The 14045-nt window shown below is 39.0% G+C and overlaps 1 protein-coding gene across 2 annotated transcripts in view; it reads right to left on the reverse strand.

The window, feature by feature from the left end:
- si (sucrase-isomaltase (alpha-glucosidase)) overlaps window positions 1–14045 on the reverse strand; it is a 136249-nt gene that overhangs the window by 87746 nt on the left and 34458 nt on the right. For both annotated transcript variants that reach the window (XM_017466605.3, XM_017466606.3), the window contains exons 11-14: window positions 6069–6200; window positions 5763–5879; window positions 2492–2605; window positions 1532–1616 (exon numbers count right to left, since the gene is read on the reverse strand). In XM_017466605.3, the coding sequence (XP_017322094.3) occupies window positions 1532–1616; window positions 2492–2605; window positions 5763–5879; window positions 6069–6200 (448 nt within the window). The remainder of the gene's footprint in view (window positions 1–1531; window positions 1617–2491; window positions 2606–5762; window positions 5880–6068; window positions 6201–14045) is intronic.

Below are 14045 nucleotides of genomic sequence, written 5' to 3' on the forward strand. Positions count from 1 at the left end.
ATAATAAAAAAAAAAAAAAACATGTAGTTACTAATGTTAAGTTTAGATTTAAGTGTACACATAGTTTAATAAGCCACATTAACTATTATATCAATGGAAGGTCTTCAGAGGGATAATAAGAGAAGTACGTGTGTGTGCGTGCATGTTTGTAAAAAGGATATTCATACATGTTTAAATTTTATATGAGGATTTTTTCAAGCAATTTATGAGATTTCTGCAATGAGGTAAGATGCTGAGCAGGTGTGTGTGTGTGTGTGTGTGTGTGTGTGTGTGTGTGTGTGTGTGTGTGTGTGTGAGAGAGAGAGAGAGAGAGAGAGAGAGAGAGAGAGAGAGAGAGAGAGAGAGAGAATGCCCTGGACTATAAAATGGTAAATGCATGCCATCCAATTGACATTGGAGCATATCTCCTAGATTTAATAATTCATGAGCATCAAGAAGGGTAATGGTAGTATACAACTGATTATTTTACTGCTCTAACCAGTTTAACTAAATTCAAACACATATTTATCAAAACAGGTTATTCCAAGGCACAATTAAATAATCAAAAAATAATAATTTTAGACAAATGAAAATATGCCATTCTCTCATTGAATTCCAAATATGGGTCAACATTGACCACTTTTTCAGCAGTCTTACTTCTGGAAGTAAATTTCATTTCTTCATGAAATTTTCAGAACATTTTTCAATAAAGAGATTAATGTGGCAAACAAAACAAGATGAATTACAAGAAAAATAATGACCTCATTCAAGTATTAATTACTTATTTAATTATATCAAAGTTATTTGATATAAGAAAGAAACAAATAAAGAAACAGATAGAAATGTAGCAAACATCAAATTGGAATTTGTCCTCAACCCGGAGTTAAATGACAAGCATGCAGGGAGGCATCCATATCTTTCTCTCTTTTGTCAGAACAGAAGAGTGCTTACTTGCTTTGGATAGATGACAGTGGACAAAGTTTTAAAAATCTTTAAGTTACTTATTTAGAGACCTGATGTGAATGATGTTGATAATCAAAGTGAAAAATCATTCTCATACTGCAAATTCCTTAAAATTTGGCAGTAATGCCAAAGTAATGCCCCCCCATTTTCCCCAAACATTAGCTTATAATGTAGTAGTAGCTTGGGCACATTTATAACTCTTTAAATGTGATTGTCCATATTTTAAAACACTAGAACTTTACTTGTGATTGAGATTGGGGTATCTTGTCTCGTTTTGGTCATTAGTTTCAGTATTGTTGTCAGAATGAATGCTACAAGCTTGTGGATTTACGTAAACTAAGCTAACAAACTCCTCTGCTGGGGCCATCATTTGAAGTCTTAGAATGAATATCATGTGACTTTTGCTTGCAACTGGGGTGGGGGCAATGACTTAATGCTCCTCCATAGATGGAGCCTATCCAAATATTCAGGAATTACTTATTGGTAATTAGCGGAAGAGTTAAATACAATGGATTAAATCAGGGGAAAAGGCTTAAAGCATTGAGTTTAAAACTTTGTACCTGAACATCAAGAGCTGTATATGACTTACTTGGAGTGAACGGTGGATAATTCAGTGAATTATCAGCACATCCTTTACTGGAGCCTTTCACAAAGCTGGCCACTTCGTTCATGTCCTTATAAATGAACAACAATTAGTTCGGCTCTGTTATCTCTGCTCTGCTAATTGTTAGCACATTAAAACTGAGAATTTTATAGAGGCATTCAAAAAGCTATTGATTTCAGCATACATCATCAGCTAAGAGTGCGCACACACACACTATGCTGTTAAGTTCCACAATATCAGGGGCTGCTAATACCTGTGTAGTTACATAAAGTCTAGACATAACTACTATGTAACTCATGAGGATCACAGTGGTACATCTTATGTAAATAAGTATTAACAGGCTTGGGAGAATTTGTTGGATGTCTCCAGAGCAGAATGTACTGTACATGATAAGCCTCATTTTTAAATGCCATGAGTGACTTTTACTTAATGTGATAAGGTTGCAGAGATTTGGATTATGCAGAGAACCAAAATGTTTACACATTTCCCATTGTAAACTTACAATTCTTTGATAATGTGTTACCAATGTATAGTTTTTCAATAAGTATGTTGGGTTACAAATGTAGAAGTGGGCAGGAGCTTAGAATAATATTTAAACAAATATTAAAAACAGACATCACAGTTATCATGTGCTTCCAATCACTTACAAACTCTGCCTTTTTTATTTAAAAAAAAAAAAAAAAAAAAAAAAAAAAAAAAAAAAAAAACTTACACAAATCCAAACTGATGCTGATACACACATCTATTTACAAAAGATGTTCTACTGTTTTCCAGCTGTAACTCCTCAGTAGTTCCACTGTATAGTATTTCCTGCACAGTTTATGTATTACTGCATTATATATACTGTATATATGCTATATACAGTACTACTACATTATTTGAGACAAAATACAAAGCAAAAACCTGCTCTTGACAAGAGTTTTTGTATTCCACAGGGTTACTTACAATCCAGATTGCATCATGATTCACTTGCTTATGGAATTGGATGATTTCATCCACCCACCACCTGATGCAGGATTGCTTGGTGTAGTCAGGAAACACGGTCTGTCCAGGCCAAACCTGCACATAATATGAAATATACCATATATGTCTCAGAAATCTCTTAAAACCTCAAATATTGAAAATTGGATGGATGAATGGAATGGAGATGAATCACACCAGCTATTTTAACAATAATTTAACAAAGGACACCCAGATCACACAGTTAATAAAGGGCATGCTCTTAAATGTACTGTAGATTTTGTTGGAGCAGGATGGTATTATGAACAAATAGCCTTACATAATCATTTAAGAGGCTATCAGACTAGACTTGATACAGCATGTATGCGAGATGAACACAGTTAAGCTAATATTACTAACCAGGATTGGCAGGTTTCAGCACATTTCCAGACCAACTACATTTCAAAATCCACACAAAAGACATGGAAAATATCCCACACAAATTCAGCCATTGAAACAAGGAAAACTACCCCCCTCACAGTCTTTGCATGGGAAACAAGGTCACCGTGGTGATGTATGTACATTATCCGCTTAATACTCCTACTTTTCCTGCCCCAATCTTTGCAAAAAAACTTCAGAGAAATGGTTCTGTAGACAGAGTGACTGCACTGTAAGATTTAATCCTGATTATTTGCAATAAAAGATTTGCATGGCCATGTAATATTTTAAAACTAGTCCAAACTGGCAAGCCTATTATCTGTTGCATCTGCTGGTCCTCACCTGAGCATGGGGCAGCATAATTCCTTCTCCGGTGTATCTCTATTAGTGCTTATTGAAGTTGCCATGTTCACCACTAAGTGCAATAATAACTATATGGTGCACTGCTCCAGAATGCAACACTTTGAGACCAACATATTTGGCCCTGCTTTCTAGGTGCTCTATACCTCTGGTATTAAGAGCAAAAACAGTCAGTTGTCACTATATCTGTAGCTTAAAATCCAAACAAATATAGCCATTCCTTATTTCTTGTGGAATATTAATACATGTTATTTTCTGCATGTTACGCTTACGTCATTGCCACTACTATATTTGTAGCTGTCCGCAAGTAAGGTCATCCTATGCTGTCCTCCTATTGGTGGCTTTTAGACAAAAAAAATACATTAAAAAATATTCATAAATACAATTGCTGGCTCTGCCAAGACTTTGGCTGTCTTTGGTCACAATTGGCTGGCATCCCTGGTTCTCTTGACAACAGTTGTCAAGGGGTTGCTTCCACTGAACCCTGGTGCAATCCATATCAGGTGTAGAAGCTATCCACTGTCATTGCTGCACACCAAGTACCTTAATTGGGTAAAATTGTTACCTTGCTTCCTGTTGCAAGTTTTGTGATTGTGGGGAAAGTGTTGTTACGGTCAGTGGACATGACTGAATCAGTGTATAAAACCAGACATTCATAGGACTGGAGCACTGTAATTAGCTCACCTTTTTGGCGTGAGTGCTTGTACTGAGAGCACAGTTTTAAAAAAAAAACAAAAAAAAAACGCATGTCTCATGCTCAACTGAATGGCTAAAAAAAATCATGCTCAAAAGTCATTTTGCAAACCTCCATGAACAAAAGTGATATATGAAATTCTGGCAATGGATTCATGATACAGAAAGAATTTGTACGTGAAAACAAACCTGTTATCCTCCAAACAAGCCCAGAAGTGGTCCTGGTTACAAACTCAGGAATTTGGTCCAAGTGTGAAAATGCACTAAGACCACCAGTCTGAACTCAAGACCAAATAATTCTTTTACAATGTTCGATTTTGTGTGTGTGTGTCAGCAAAATCTGGCCAAATATCATACATCCCCCAATTCCAAAAAAGTTGGGACAGTATGGAAAATGCAAAAGAACACAAGAGTCATTTCACGCTGTACTATATTGAAAACACATAATTAACACATTACTGATGTTTTTCTTTGTGAATTTAATTTGTTTTTGAAAATATATACTCTTCAAATCTGATGACTGCAACACACCCAAAAAAGTTGGGATAGTCGACTGTTTACTACCGTGTAACATAACCTTTTCTTTTAATAACACCTGTTAAGCATTTGGGCGCTGAAGACAATAGTTGGTTAAGTTTAGCAAGCAGAATTTTCCCCATTCATCCATTATGCATTTTTACAGCTGCACAACAGTATGGTGCCTTTGTTGCTTTATTTTGAACTTAATGTGCCACACATTCTCAAACTGAGGCAGGTCAGGACTGCAGGCAGGCCATGCTAGCACCAGCACTCGCTGCTTATGCAACCATGCGCTTGTGATCCAGGCAGAATGTGGTTTGGTGTTGTCCTGCTCTGGATGGCAGCATATGTTGTTCCAAAATGTGTACATATCTTGGTCTCATGTGAGAAGTTGGTGGCACTTCTGGACAGTGTGGATATATGGCTTCTGCTTTGCATAGTAAAGCCTTAACTTGCATCTGTGGATGCAACGGTGAATGGTGTTGATAGGCAAAGTTTTACCAAAGTATTCCCGAGCCCATGTCAGGATAACCATTACAGACTCATGATGGTTTTTAAGACAGTGACGTCTGAGGGGTCGGAGATCATGCACATTCAGGAGCTGTTTTCGGCCTTGCCCTTCACGCACCATGATCAGACTAGATTCCTTGAATCTTTTAATTATATTTTGCACTAGTAGAAGGTGAAACACACAAAATCTACCAATTTGTGTTTGGGGAATGTTCTCAGAGTGTTGGATAATTCACAGACACATCTGTTGGCAAACCTCGAACCATCCTTGTTCTTGAAGGACTAGGTTTTTGTTTTGTTTTTTTAAAAAAGAGGCTCCTTATATACTACAATTAGATAATTGCCTCACCTCTTTCACATCACATTCTTATTTCAACTTGTCACATCACTATTGGTCCTAAATTGCCCCGTCCCAACTTTTTTTAGAACATGCTGTATGCAGCAATTTCAAAATTAACATTTATCTTCAAAAACTATGCAGTTGATTAGGTAAAACATCAAACATTTTGAAAAATAAAGCAAACTATATGGGTTTTAGAAAAGTAAGATGGAGGAAACACAAAACATACCTGAATACAGTAATAAAAATATATCTTCCTTGTTACTTTAAAAATAATTGGGCATGAAGTTAGATTTTGGGAATCTACTGTATTAAGTTTTGGATGGATGGGCAGAAAAGAGAGCAGGTGTTATCTGATGTTATCACCATTTCCAACTTTAAGGCACGTATTTCATTTTTATCACCATTGTTATTTACCTCTCCCAGTATTGGAGTCTTTCCATCTGCCTCAGTGATCCATGCCTCAGCTTGTGATCCTCTGTCATATGACTCGTATGCGCCATTGATTCTCTTGCTTGTGGCTATGGCGGGATCCTTTGACAAAAAAAGAAAAGAAAAAAGAAAAAGTTAAAAAAAACAAGCACATTTTCAGCTTGATGGCTGCTATTCATTCTGCAATCCAGCACAGGTGTTGAGGCACAGGTGGGAAAGGCAGCAAATTTCTGCAGCAAACTGTCTCTTCACAAAGAAAGGTAAAAGTTGAGCAAATAAAAAAAGACTCACGAATATGAGAATATATTTTTGCCCTTCTGCATGCATGTAGTCAGCAAATTGTGGCAGGTCTTTGAACTTCACCATGTCGTAAGTGAAGTCCTTTTTGTCCTCCATGTAGTCTATATCTGTGTACTGCACATCCTGGAACAGGTGATACAGGAGAATAAATGAGTGAATTTGTCCTTATTATCTCCTTTCATTCTCTGCCAACTCCACAGATTCATCTGGGAGAGTCCCAGTGTTTATCATCCTTGCCTGACACCTCTCAGGCTGAACATTTATGCTTTAGCCTGAAAAGGCATTCCTCATGAATTATTATTCTGTGATTTTCATATATAAATGTAAGAGTCTCTTAAAATTCATCCTCACTTGGGTCTGGAAAATCTTGCTTTTTTAACTGTGTGCATATATAAAATGCAGTGCCCGCCACTAATATTGGCAAATCTGAGCAAAGAAGGCAGTGGAAATTGTCTCTCTTGTTTAACCTTTTGATATTTTGTTAAAAAGATTCACAAAAATACTCTGCTTTCATGGATATCATATATGTGTAAATATATGCTAATATATGATAAATATGTGTGCCACAATTATTGGAACCCCTATGAATTCATATAAGAAAAAATATGAAGTATATTCCCAGTGACATTTTTTAGTACACCTGGGTAACTAGGAACAGGAAATTGTTCAACCATGACTTCCAGGGTGTAAGTATGAGGCAACACATAGGCCAAATTCATAGCAAGGGGTTCGACCAAGGAATATAGCTGTGATGTGCGGCAAAAGGTTGTTGAGCTTCACAAAATTGGAAGTGGCTATGAGAATGTAGCACAAGCATTGAACATGCCCATTTCCACTGTTTAGCCAATAATAAAGAAGTTCCAATCAACTGGAAATGTCATTAATCAACCTGGAATTGTACATGTATCCATATTGTCTCAACATACTGTGAAGAGGATGTTTGAGTGGATGAAAAATATTCAAGGGTCACAGCTGGAGAATTGCAGAAGTTAGTTGCGTCATGGGGGTCACAAAGTCTCCAAAACTGCATTCAGAAGAACCTACAATCACCACAAGTTGTTTGGAAGGGTTTCAAGAAAAAAAGCCTCTACTCTCATCCAAAAACAAGTGTCTTCAGTTTACCACACAAAATAGGAAATTCAAATGGGATCTGGTTTCATGGTCCGATAAAACCAAATAGAACTTTTTGGCAATAATTACCAGAGGCAGTTTTGGTACACACAGATGGCCATAAAGAAAAGTACCTCATGTTCACGGTTAAATATGCTGGTGGCTGTTTATTGTTTTGGGGCTGTTTTTCTGCTAGAGGACCTGGGCATTTTGTTAGTATACATGACATCATTGACTAACAAATATCAACAGATATTAAATGAAAACCTGACTGCCTGAAAGCTTATAATGGGCCGTGGTTGATCTTCCAGGAGGACAATTATCCAAATCATACCTCAAAATCAACACAAAAAGGATTTACTGACCACAAAATCAAGGTCCTGCCATGGCCATTCTAGTCCCCTGACTTGAAACCCATAGAAAACCTGTGGGGTGAACTGAAGAGGAGAGTCCACCAGCATGGACCTCGAATTTTGAAGGATCTGGAGAGATTCTCTACTGAGGAATGGTGTCAGATCCCTTGCCATGTATTCTCCAACCTCATCAGGAATTATAGGAGAAAAGACTCAAGAGCTGTTATCTAGGCAAACGGACGTAGCTCAAAGTATTTCCTAAAATGGTACCAATAACTGTTGCACACCTATATTTAACAAAAAAATTATTTTGGTTAAACCCATGTTTTCTTTGCAATTGTTTGATATCCATGAGAGCAGAATATTTGTCAATTTTTTTTAACCAAATAGTGTTGGTCCGAGACCACATTGGTCAAGTTCAAGTTGAGACCAAGCCCTTAACCAATGGAGTCCGAGTCTGAGTCCAAAAGGGGCAGAGTGCGAGTTGAGTCTGGCCAAGTCCAGAAAGTAATTAAATTGAAAAATTAATATTTTAACCTTCACAAACCAATGGGAACATAAATGTAGCAAAAAATACCACTAATACGTCTTGCCATTGCCATTTATTTTTTATTTTTTTATTTCAGGTCATCAGCACCTCAACTATTTCTTATCAAAAAATGATATTAAAGAAAAAAGGGATATAGAGGTATATGTAGAACTTGTTATATTACAAGTGTATGAAAATAAAAATGAACCTGTTTTGTGTGGTATCACACTATATTGTGTCCGCCAGTTGGAGCTGAAAGTTCAATTATTTGATACCTCTCCCCCACAGTTATATAGGCTGGGAGAGAGTACAGCGTGGAATTACATTTAGCAGCATGTCATAACAAGCTTCATGCTTTATTCCTACTTTTAATCTGTATATGAATGACAGCAAACTAATTCCTGAACACAGCTCTGTTCTTTTAATTTTTTTCAATTAAATTCCCTAAAATGAAAATAAGTAAATAAATAAATCCGTAAACAGCAAGGTTTTTGATATTTACTACATTAAGAAGTGCATTTCACATTTTACATGAAATTACAGACTGGAATTGCCAAATGCTAATGTTTAGGGGTTAAAATGGAACCAAAGGTAGAATCAGTTACAACTGAAAAAAATAGAAGGGTTTTCCCTCCCTGATGCAAGCCTTTCAAGATAGCATAGCCGTAAGTAGACTCCCAGCGACAGAGCCATCAGTGTTCACCGGTGACCCAATACAGTTCATAGAGTGGAAATCCTTCTTCACAGCACTCATTGATAAAAGGGGTATCTCTGCAGCTGACAAACTCTTCTATCTGAAAAATACCCGAGTGGTGCAGCACGTACAGCTCTAGAGGGCACCTTCTACAGAAACTATGAAGAGGCTTATCAAGATACTTGAAGTAGGCTAAATAGTCGCTATGGACAACCATTCACCATACAAAGGGCTTTCAGAGAAAAACTCGCTAACTGGCCTAGTATCAATTCAAAGGATGCTATCAATCTGATAGAATATTAAGATTTTCTGAATGTTTGCCAAGACGTCATGCCCCATGTTAAGGGTCTACATATTTTGAACAACTGCCAGGAAAACCAGAAACCTGTTCAGAAACTACCAGACTGGGCCATTTCTCGATGGAACGGACAGGTTACACAGTCAGAAGCAAGAATTTCCATCATTTCAAGAGTTTGATGAATTTCTGTCTACAGAGGCAGAAATAGCATGCAATCCTGTAACCTCATTCCATGCACTCAAGTCCTCGGAAGGCATTGCTGAAAGATAGAGCCTCAAAGAGAACAAAAGGGATAAAGTCAGAGTTTTGAACATGCAAGCCAATGGTGAGGATCAGAAATCAGAAAGGCCAGCTGTAAATGCACCATGCCTGTTTATTGTCCTGAGAAAACATCAGCTCCACAGATGCAGAAAATTCACTGTCAAATAGCTGGAGGAACGGAAGAAATATGTGCAAGATAACAGACTTTGTTATGGATGTTTATGACCAGGACACAAGGCAAAGGATTGCCATTATTGCCACACTTGCAACATTTGTAAATGGAGGCACCCAACTTGTCTACATGACAACAATTATGCAAAACAAGCAAACTAATTCATTAGCTCATCCACAGAGTGCTCCAGCCAACACAACTCTTACGGTTCTAAATGTAGCTATGGGGCAGGATTGTACGTGTATGGGTTTCCTCAAAAGAACAATCCAATCAATGGAAAACTGGTGTATGCGCTACTGGACACCTAAAGCGACACCACGTTTATCAATCAAGTGGTGAGTGATGCTCTTCAAGATGACACCTGTCCTGTGAAACTAAAGCAGACCAACATGATTGATAAAGAGAGTTTTTAAGAGTAATAGAGTTAACAGGGCTTCAAGTGAGGAGTTACAGGTCAACTAGTCACATAGATCTCCCACCTGCCTATACAAGAGCGTGTATCCCCATGAATTGTACTCATATTCCTACTTGTGAAACTGCTAAGTGCTTGAGTCATCTTGCAGTCATCGCAAATGAAATTCCACATCTTCAAGACTGAGATTGGTCTGTTGGTAGGCTACAACTTCTCAAGAGGGATGGTTCCCAGAAAGGTGATTGTGGGTAAAGACAAGGAAACGTATGGCATACTAACAGATCTAGGATGGAGCATCGTGGGGTATTCGCCACCACGCCTTGATGTGACACGACCCAATGGTCTCCGTCACTGTCTCGTACTCAAAGAACTTCCCTCAATCACTCCAGCCAATGTCATTTGAATATTAAAGACTGACTTTAAAGACACTAGTGAAGACTTTAAGAAACTGTCACAAGATGACATCCTCTTTCTAAATAAAATGAAGAAAAGCATAAAGAAAAGACAGTCATTAGGAAATGCATCTGCCATTTAAGGAAAGACCCACACTGCCTGACAACAAACAGCTGTCAGATTCAATCACCTGAAACAAAAGCTGTTAAGGGATAAGATGTTCCACAAGAATTACACAGAATTTATGAAGGTCATGATAGACAGGGGAGATGCTGAGCAAACTAAGGAAGAGAGACCCCGTACATGCCCCATCATGGCTTATATCATTCAAAGAAGCCTGGAAAGCTACCTGTAGTCGTTGACTGCTCAGCAAAATATGAAGAGACATGCCTAAATGATCACCTCCTTCAGGGGCCTAACTTGATCAACAATTTGAACGGCATTCTCATCAGACTTCGCCAGAACACCATAGTGCTGATGTGCGATGTGAATTTTTTTTCCCACCAAATCCACATTGATGAACATGACCGAAACAATCTGCATTTCCTCTGGTGGAAAGAGGGTGATCTTGACAGAAAACCAGAGGCCTTTCATATGAAGGTGCATCTTTTGGGGGCGACCTTATAACTATGGGTTGAAATACCTTGCTGAGCGGTACAGTGAAGTGTACCCTCTTGGAACCCAGTTTGTGATGAAAAAGTATTATGTGGATGATGAAGTAACCAACATGGACAACTCGGAAGTTGCAGTCAGGCTTGCAAGAGAAGTGCGGACACTCTGTGCTAAAGGTGGCCAACAATTGCACAAATTCACCTCTAATAGTGATACACTCATAAATAGCATACCCAAATCAGAACAGGCTAAGGTGAAAGATGTTGAATTTGCCTTTGATGACAACCCTAACTGTTACCTTGTAGCGTGGTACCTTACTTATGGGGTTTGGGTGCCAGACAGTAAAAATTAACCGTCACTTATAATTTATAATTTGGACATCACTCAGAACAAAAAAACCATCAGTAGGCTACTCAATTCTTGCAAATTAAGATTATTATTTATGCAATAAACGTAAGAAAATACAGATCGTTTCAGTCATAGAAACTGAAATAATGAAAACCAAAACTTCCCATACGTTGGATTAATAGACGAACCCATAAGGAAACAAGCCACTATTCATAAAAGAAAATTTGCACACACAAAAAGCAGAAAAAAAAACACATTTAACCCCAAAATAATTCTTAACCAAAGCAAAAAAAGTTGTTCACTTTAAAAGCGGCACTTCAATGGCGGTGATTTAGGCATACTGGAGTTCGTGAACTTGAAAGCATGGGAAACCGGCAGTCTGATTCCGCTTAACACTCAGAGTTATTTACAGACAGTAACATCCAACGATTTAAGCATACTGGCTCTCCACAAAAGTATTAAAGAAAGGATCTCAAACCCGTGATGTGCCTCCGAACCCTCAAAGCTCCGCTCACTCGTTGATTCACCTTGGCAGGATATCCCCGAAGTGTTCGCCAGCCTCCGGAATCAATATCCACAAGATTATAATAAACAAGATTATAATCCACAAGATTATAATCCACAGTAAAGCATTAGCATGGTCCCTGGCAAACGCACACCATCAGTTCCGCCATTCCCACCTGGCTCTCAGTTCCGCCATTCCCACCTGGCTCTCAGTTCCGCCATTCCCACCTGGCTCTCAGTTCCGCGTCCCGCTCATTTCCGCCTCCTTCTCATCTCCTCCTCCTTTAGTCACCTGTTCTTTTTATTGCTTCCGAAGACCACACCCTTCTCTTCATCTCTCTCTCTGTTTTTTTCTTCCATTAATTAAAACATGAATGGAATGGACTCCACCTCTGTGTCACTGTGCAGCTACCCGTTACAACCTTAGGCATTCAGTGGCACAGAGAATCCGACTGCTTGAAGCTCCCGATCTAACTTAAAGAGTAGCCTGCCACAAGGCATAACATACTGTCTACTGTTGCTTCAGTGTACGACACTCTAGGATTCATTGCACCCGTGCTTCTAAAAGGAAAAGGAATCTTACAGGAAATGTGCAAAAGTGGCACTCTGGATGGGATGACCTATTGTCATCTGAGCTTACAGTGCATCCGGAAAGTATTCACAGCGCTTCACTTTTCCACATTTTGTTATGTCACAGCCTTATTCCTAAATGGATTAAATTAATTATTTTCCTCAAAATTCTACAAACAATACCCCATAATGACAATGTGAAAGAAATTTGTTTGAAATCTTTGCAAATTTTTTAAAATAAAAAAACAGAAAAAGCACATGTACATAAGTATTCACGGCCTTTGCTCAATACTTTGTTGAAGCACCTTTGGCACCAATTACAGCCTCAAGTCTTTTTGAGTATGATGCTACAAGCTTGGCACACCTATTTTGGGGCAGTTTCTCCCAGGAGACCTCTCAAGCTCCATCAGGCTGGATGGGAAGTATTGGTACACAGCCATTTTCAGATCTCTCCAGAGATGTTCAATCGGGTTCAAGTCTGGGCTCTGGCTGGGCCACTCAAGGACATTCACAGAGTTGTCCTGTGGCCACTCCTTTGTTATCTTGGCTGTGTGCTTAGGGTTGTTGTCCTGTTGGAAGATGAACCTTCTCCCCAGTCTGAGGTCCAGAGCGCTCTGGAGCAGGTTTTCATCAAGGATGTCTCTGTACATTGCTGCATTCATCTTTCCCTCAATCCTGACTAGTCTCCCACTTCCTGCTGCTGAAAAACATCCCCACAGCATGATGCTGCCACCATCATGCTTCACTGTAGGGATGGTATTGGCCAGGTAATGACTAGTGCCTGGTTTCCTCCAGACATGACGCTTGCCATTCAGGCCAAAGAGTTCAATCTTTGTCTTGGTCTTGGTCTGAGAGTCCTTCAGGTGAGTTTTGGCAAACTCCAGGCGGGCTCTCATGTGCCTTTTACTGAGGAGTGGCTTCCGTCTGGCCACTCTACCATACAGACCTGATTGGTGGAGTGCTGTAGAGATAGTTGTTCTTCTGGAAGGTTCTCCTCTCTCCACAGAGACACCCTGGAGCTCTGTCAGAGTGACCATTGGGTTTTTGGTCACCTCCCTGACTAAGGCCCTTCTTCCCTGATCACTCAGTTTGGCCGGGCAGCCAGCTCTAGGAAGAGTCCTGGTGGTTCCAAACTTCTTCCATTTGTGGATGATGGAGGCCACTGTGCTCATTGGGACCTTCAATGCCTTCAAAGAAATGTTTCTGTACCCTTCCCCAGATCTGTGCCTCGATACAATCCTGTCTCGGAGATCTACAGACAATTCCTTGGACTTCTTGGCTTGGTTTGTGTCTGACATGCATTGTTAACTGTGGGACCTTATGTAGCAGGTGTGTGCCTTTCCAAATCATGTCCAATCAACTGAATTTACCACAGGTGGACTCCAGCGAAGTTGTAGAAACATCTCAAGTATGATCAGTGGAAACAGGATGCACCTGAGCTCAATTTTGAGTGTCATGGGAAAGGCTGTGAATACTTATGTACATGTCCTTTTTTTTTTTTTTTTTTTTAATAAATTTGCAAAGATTTCAAACAAACTTCTTTCATGTTGACATTATGGGGTATTGTTTGTAGAATTTTGAGGAAAATAATGAATTTAATCCATTTTGGAATAAGGCTGTGACATAACAAAATGTGGAAAAGGGGAAGTGCTGTGAATACTTTCCAGATGCACTGTATACCACACTCGGAACTCTGGAAAAGGGATCTTAGC

Source organism: Ictalurus punctatus, chromosome 4 (genome assembly GCF_001660625.3).
Source record: "Ictalurus punctatus breed USDA103 chromosome 4, Coco_2.0, whole genome shotgun sequence".
Classification (NCBI taxonomy): domain Eukaryota; kingdom Metazoa; phylum Chordata; class Actinopteri; order Siluriformes; family Ictaluridae; genus Ictalurus; species Ictalurus punctatus.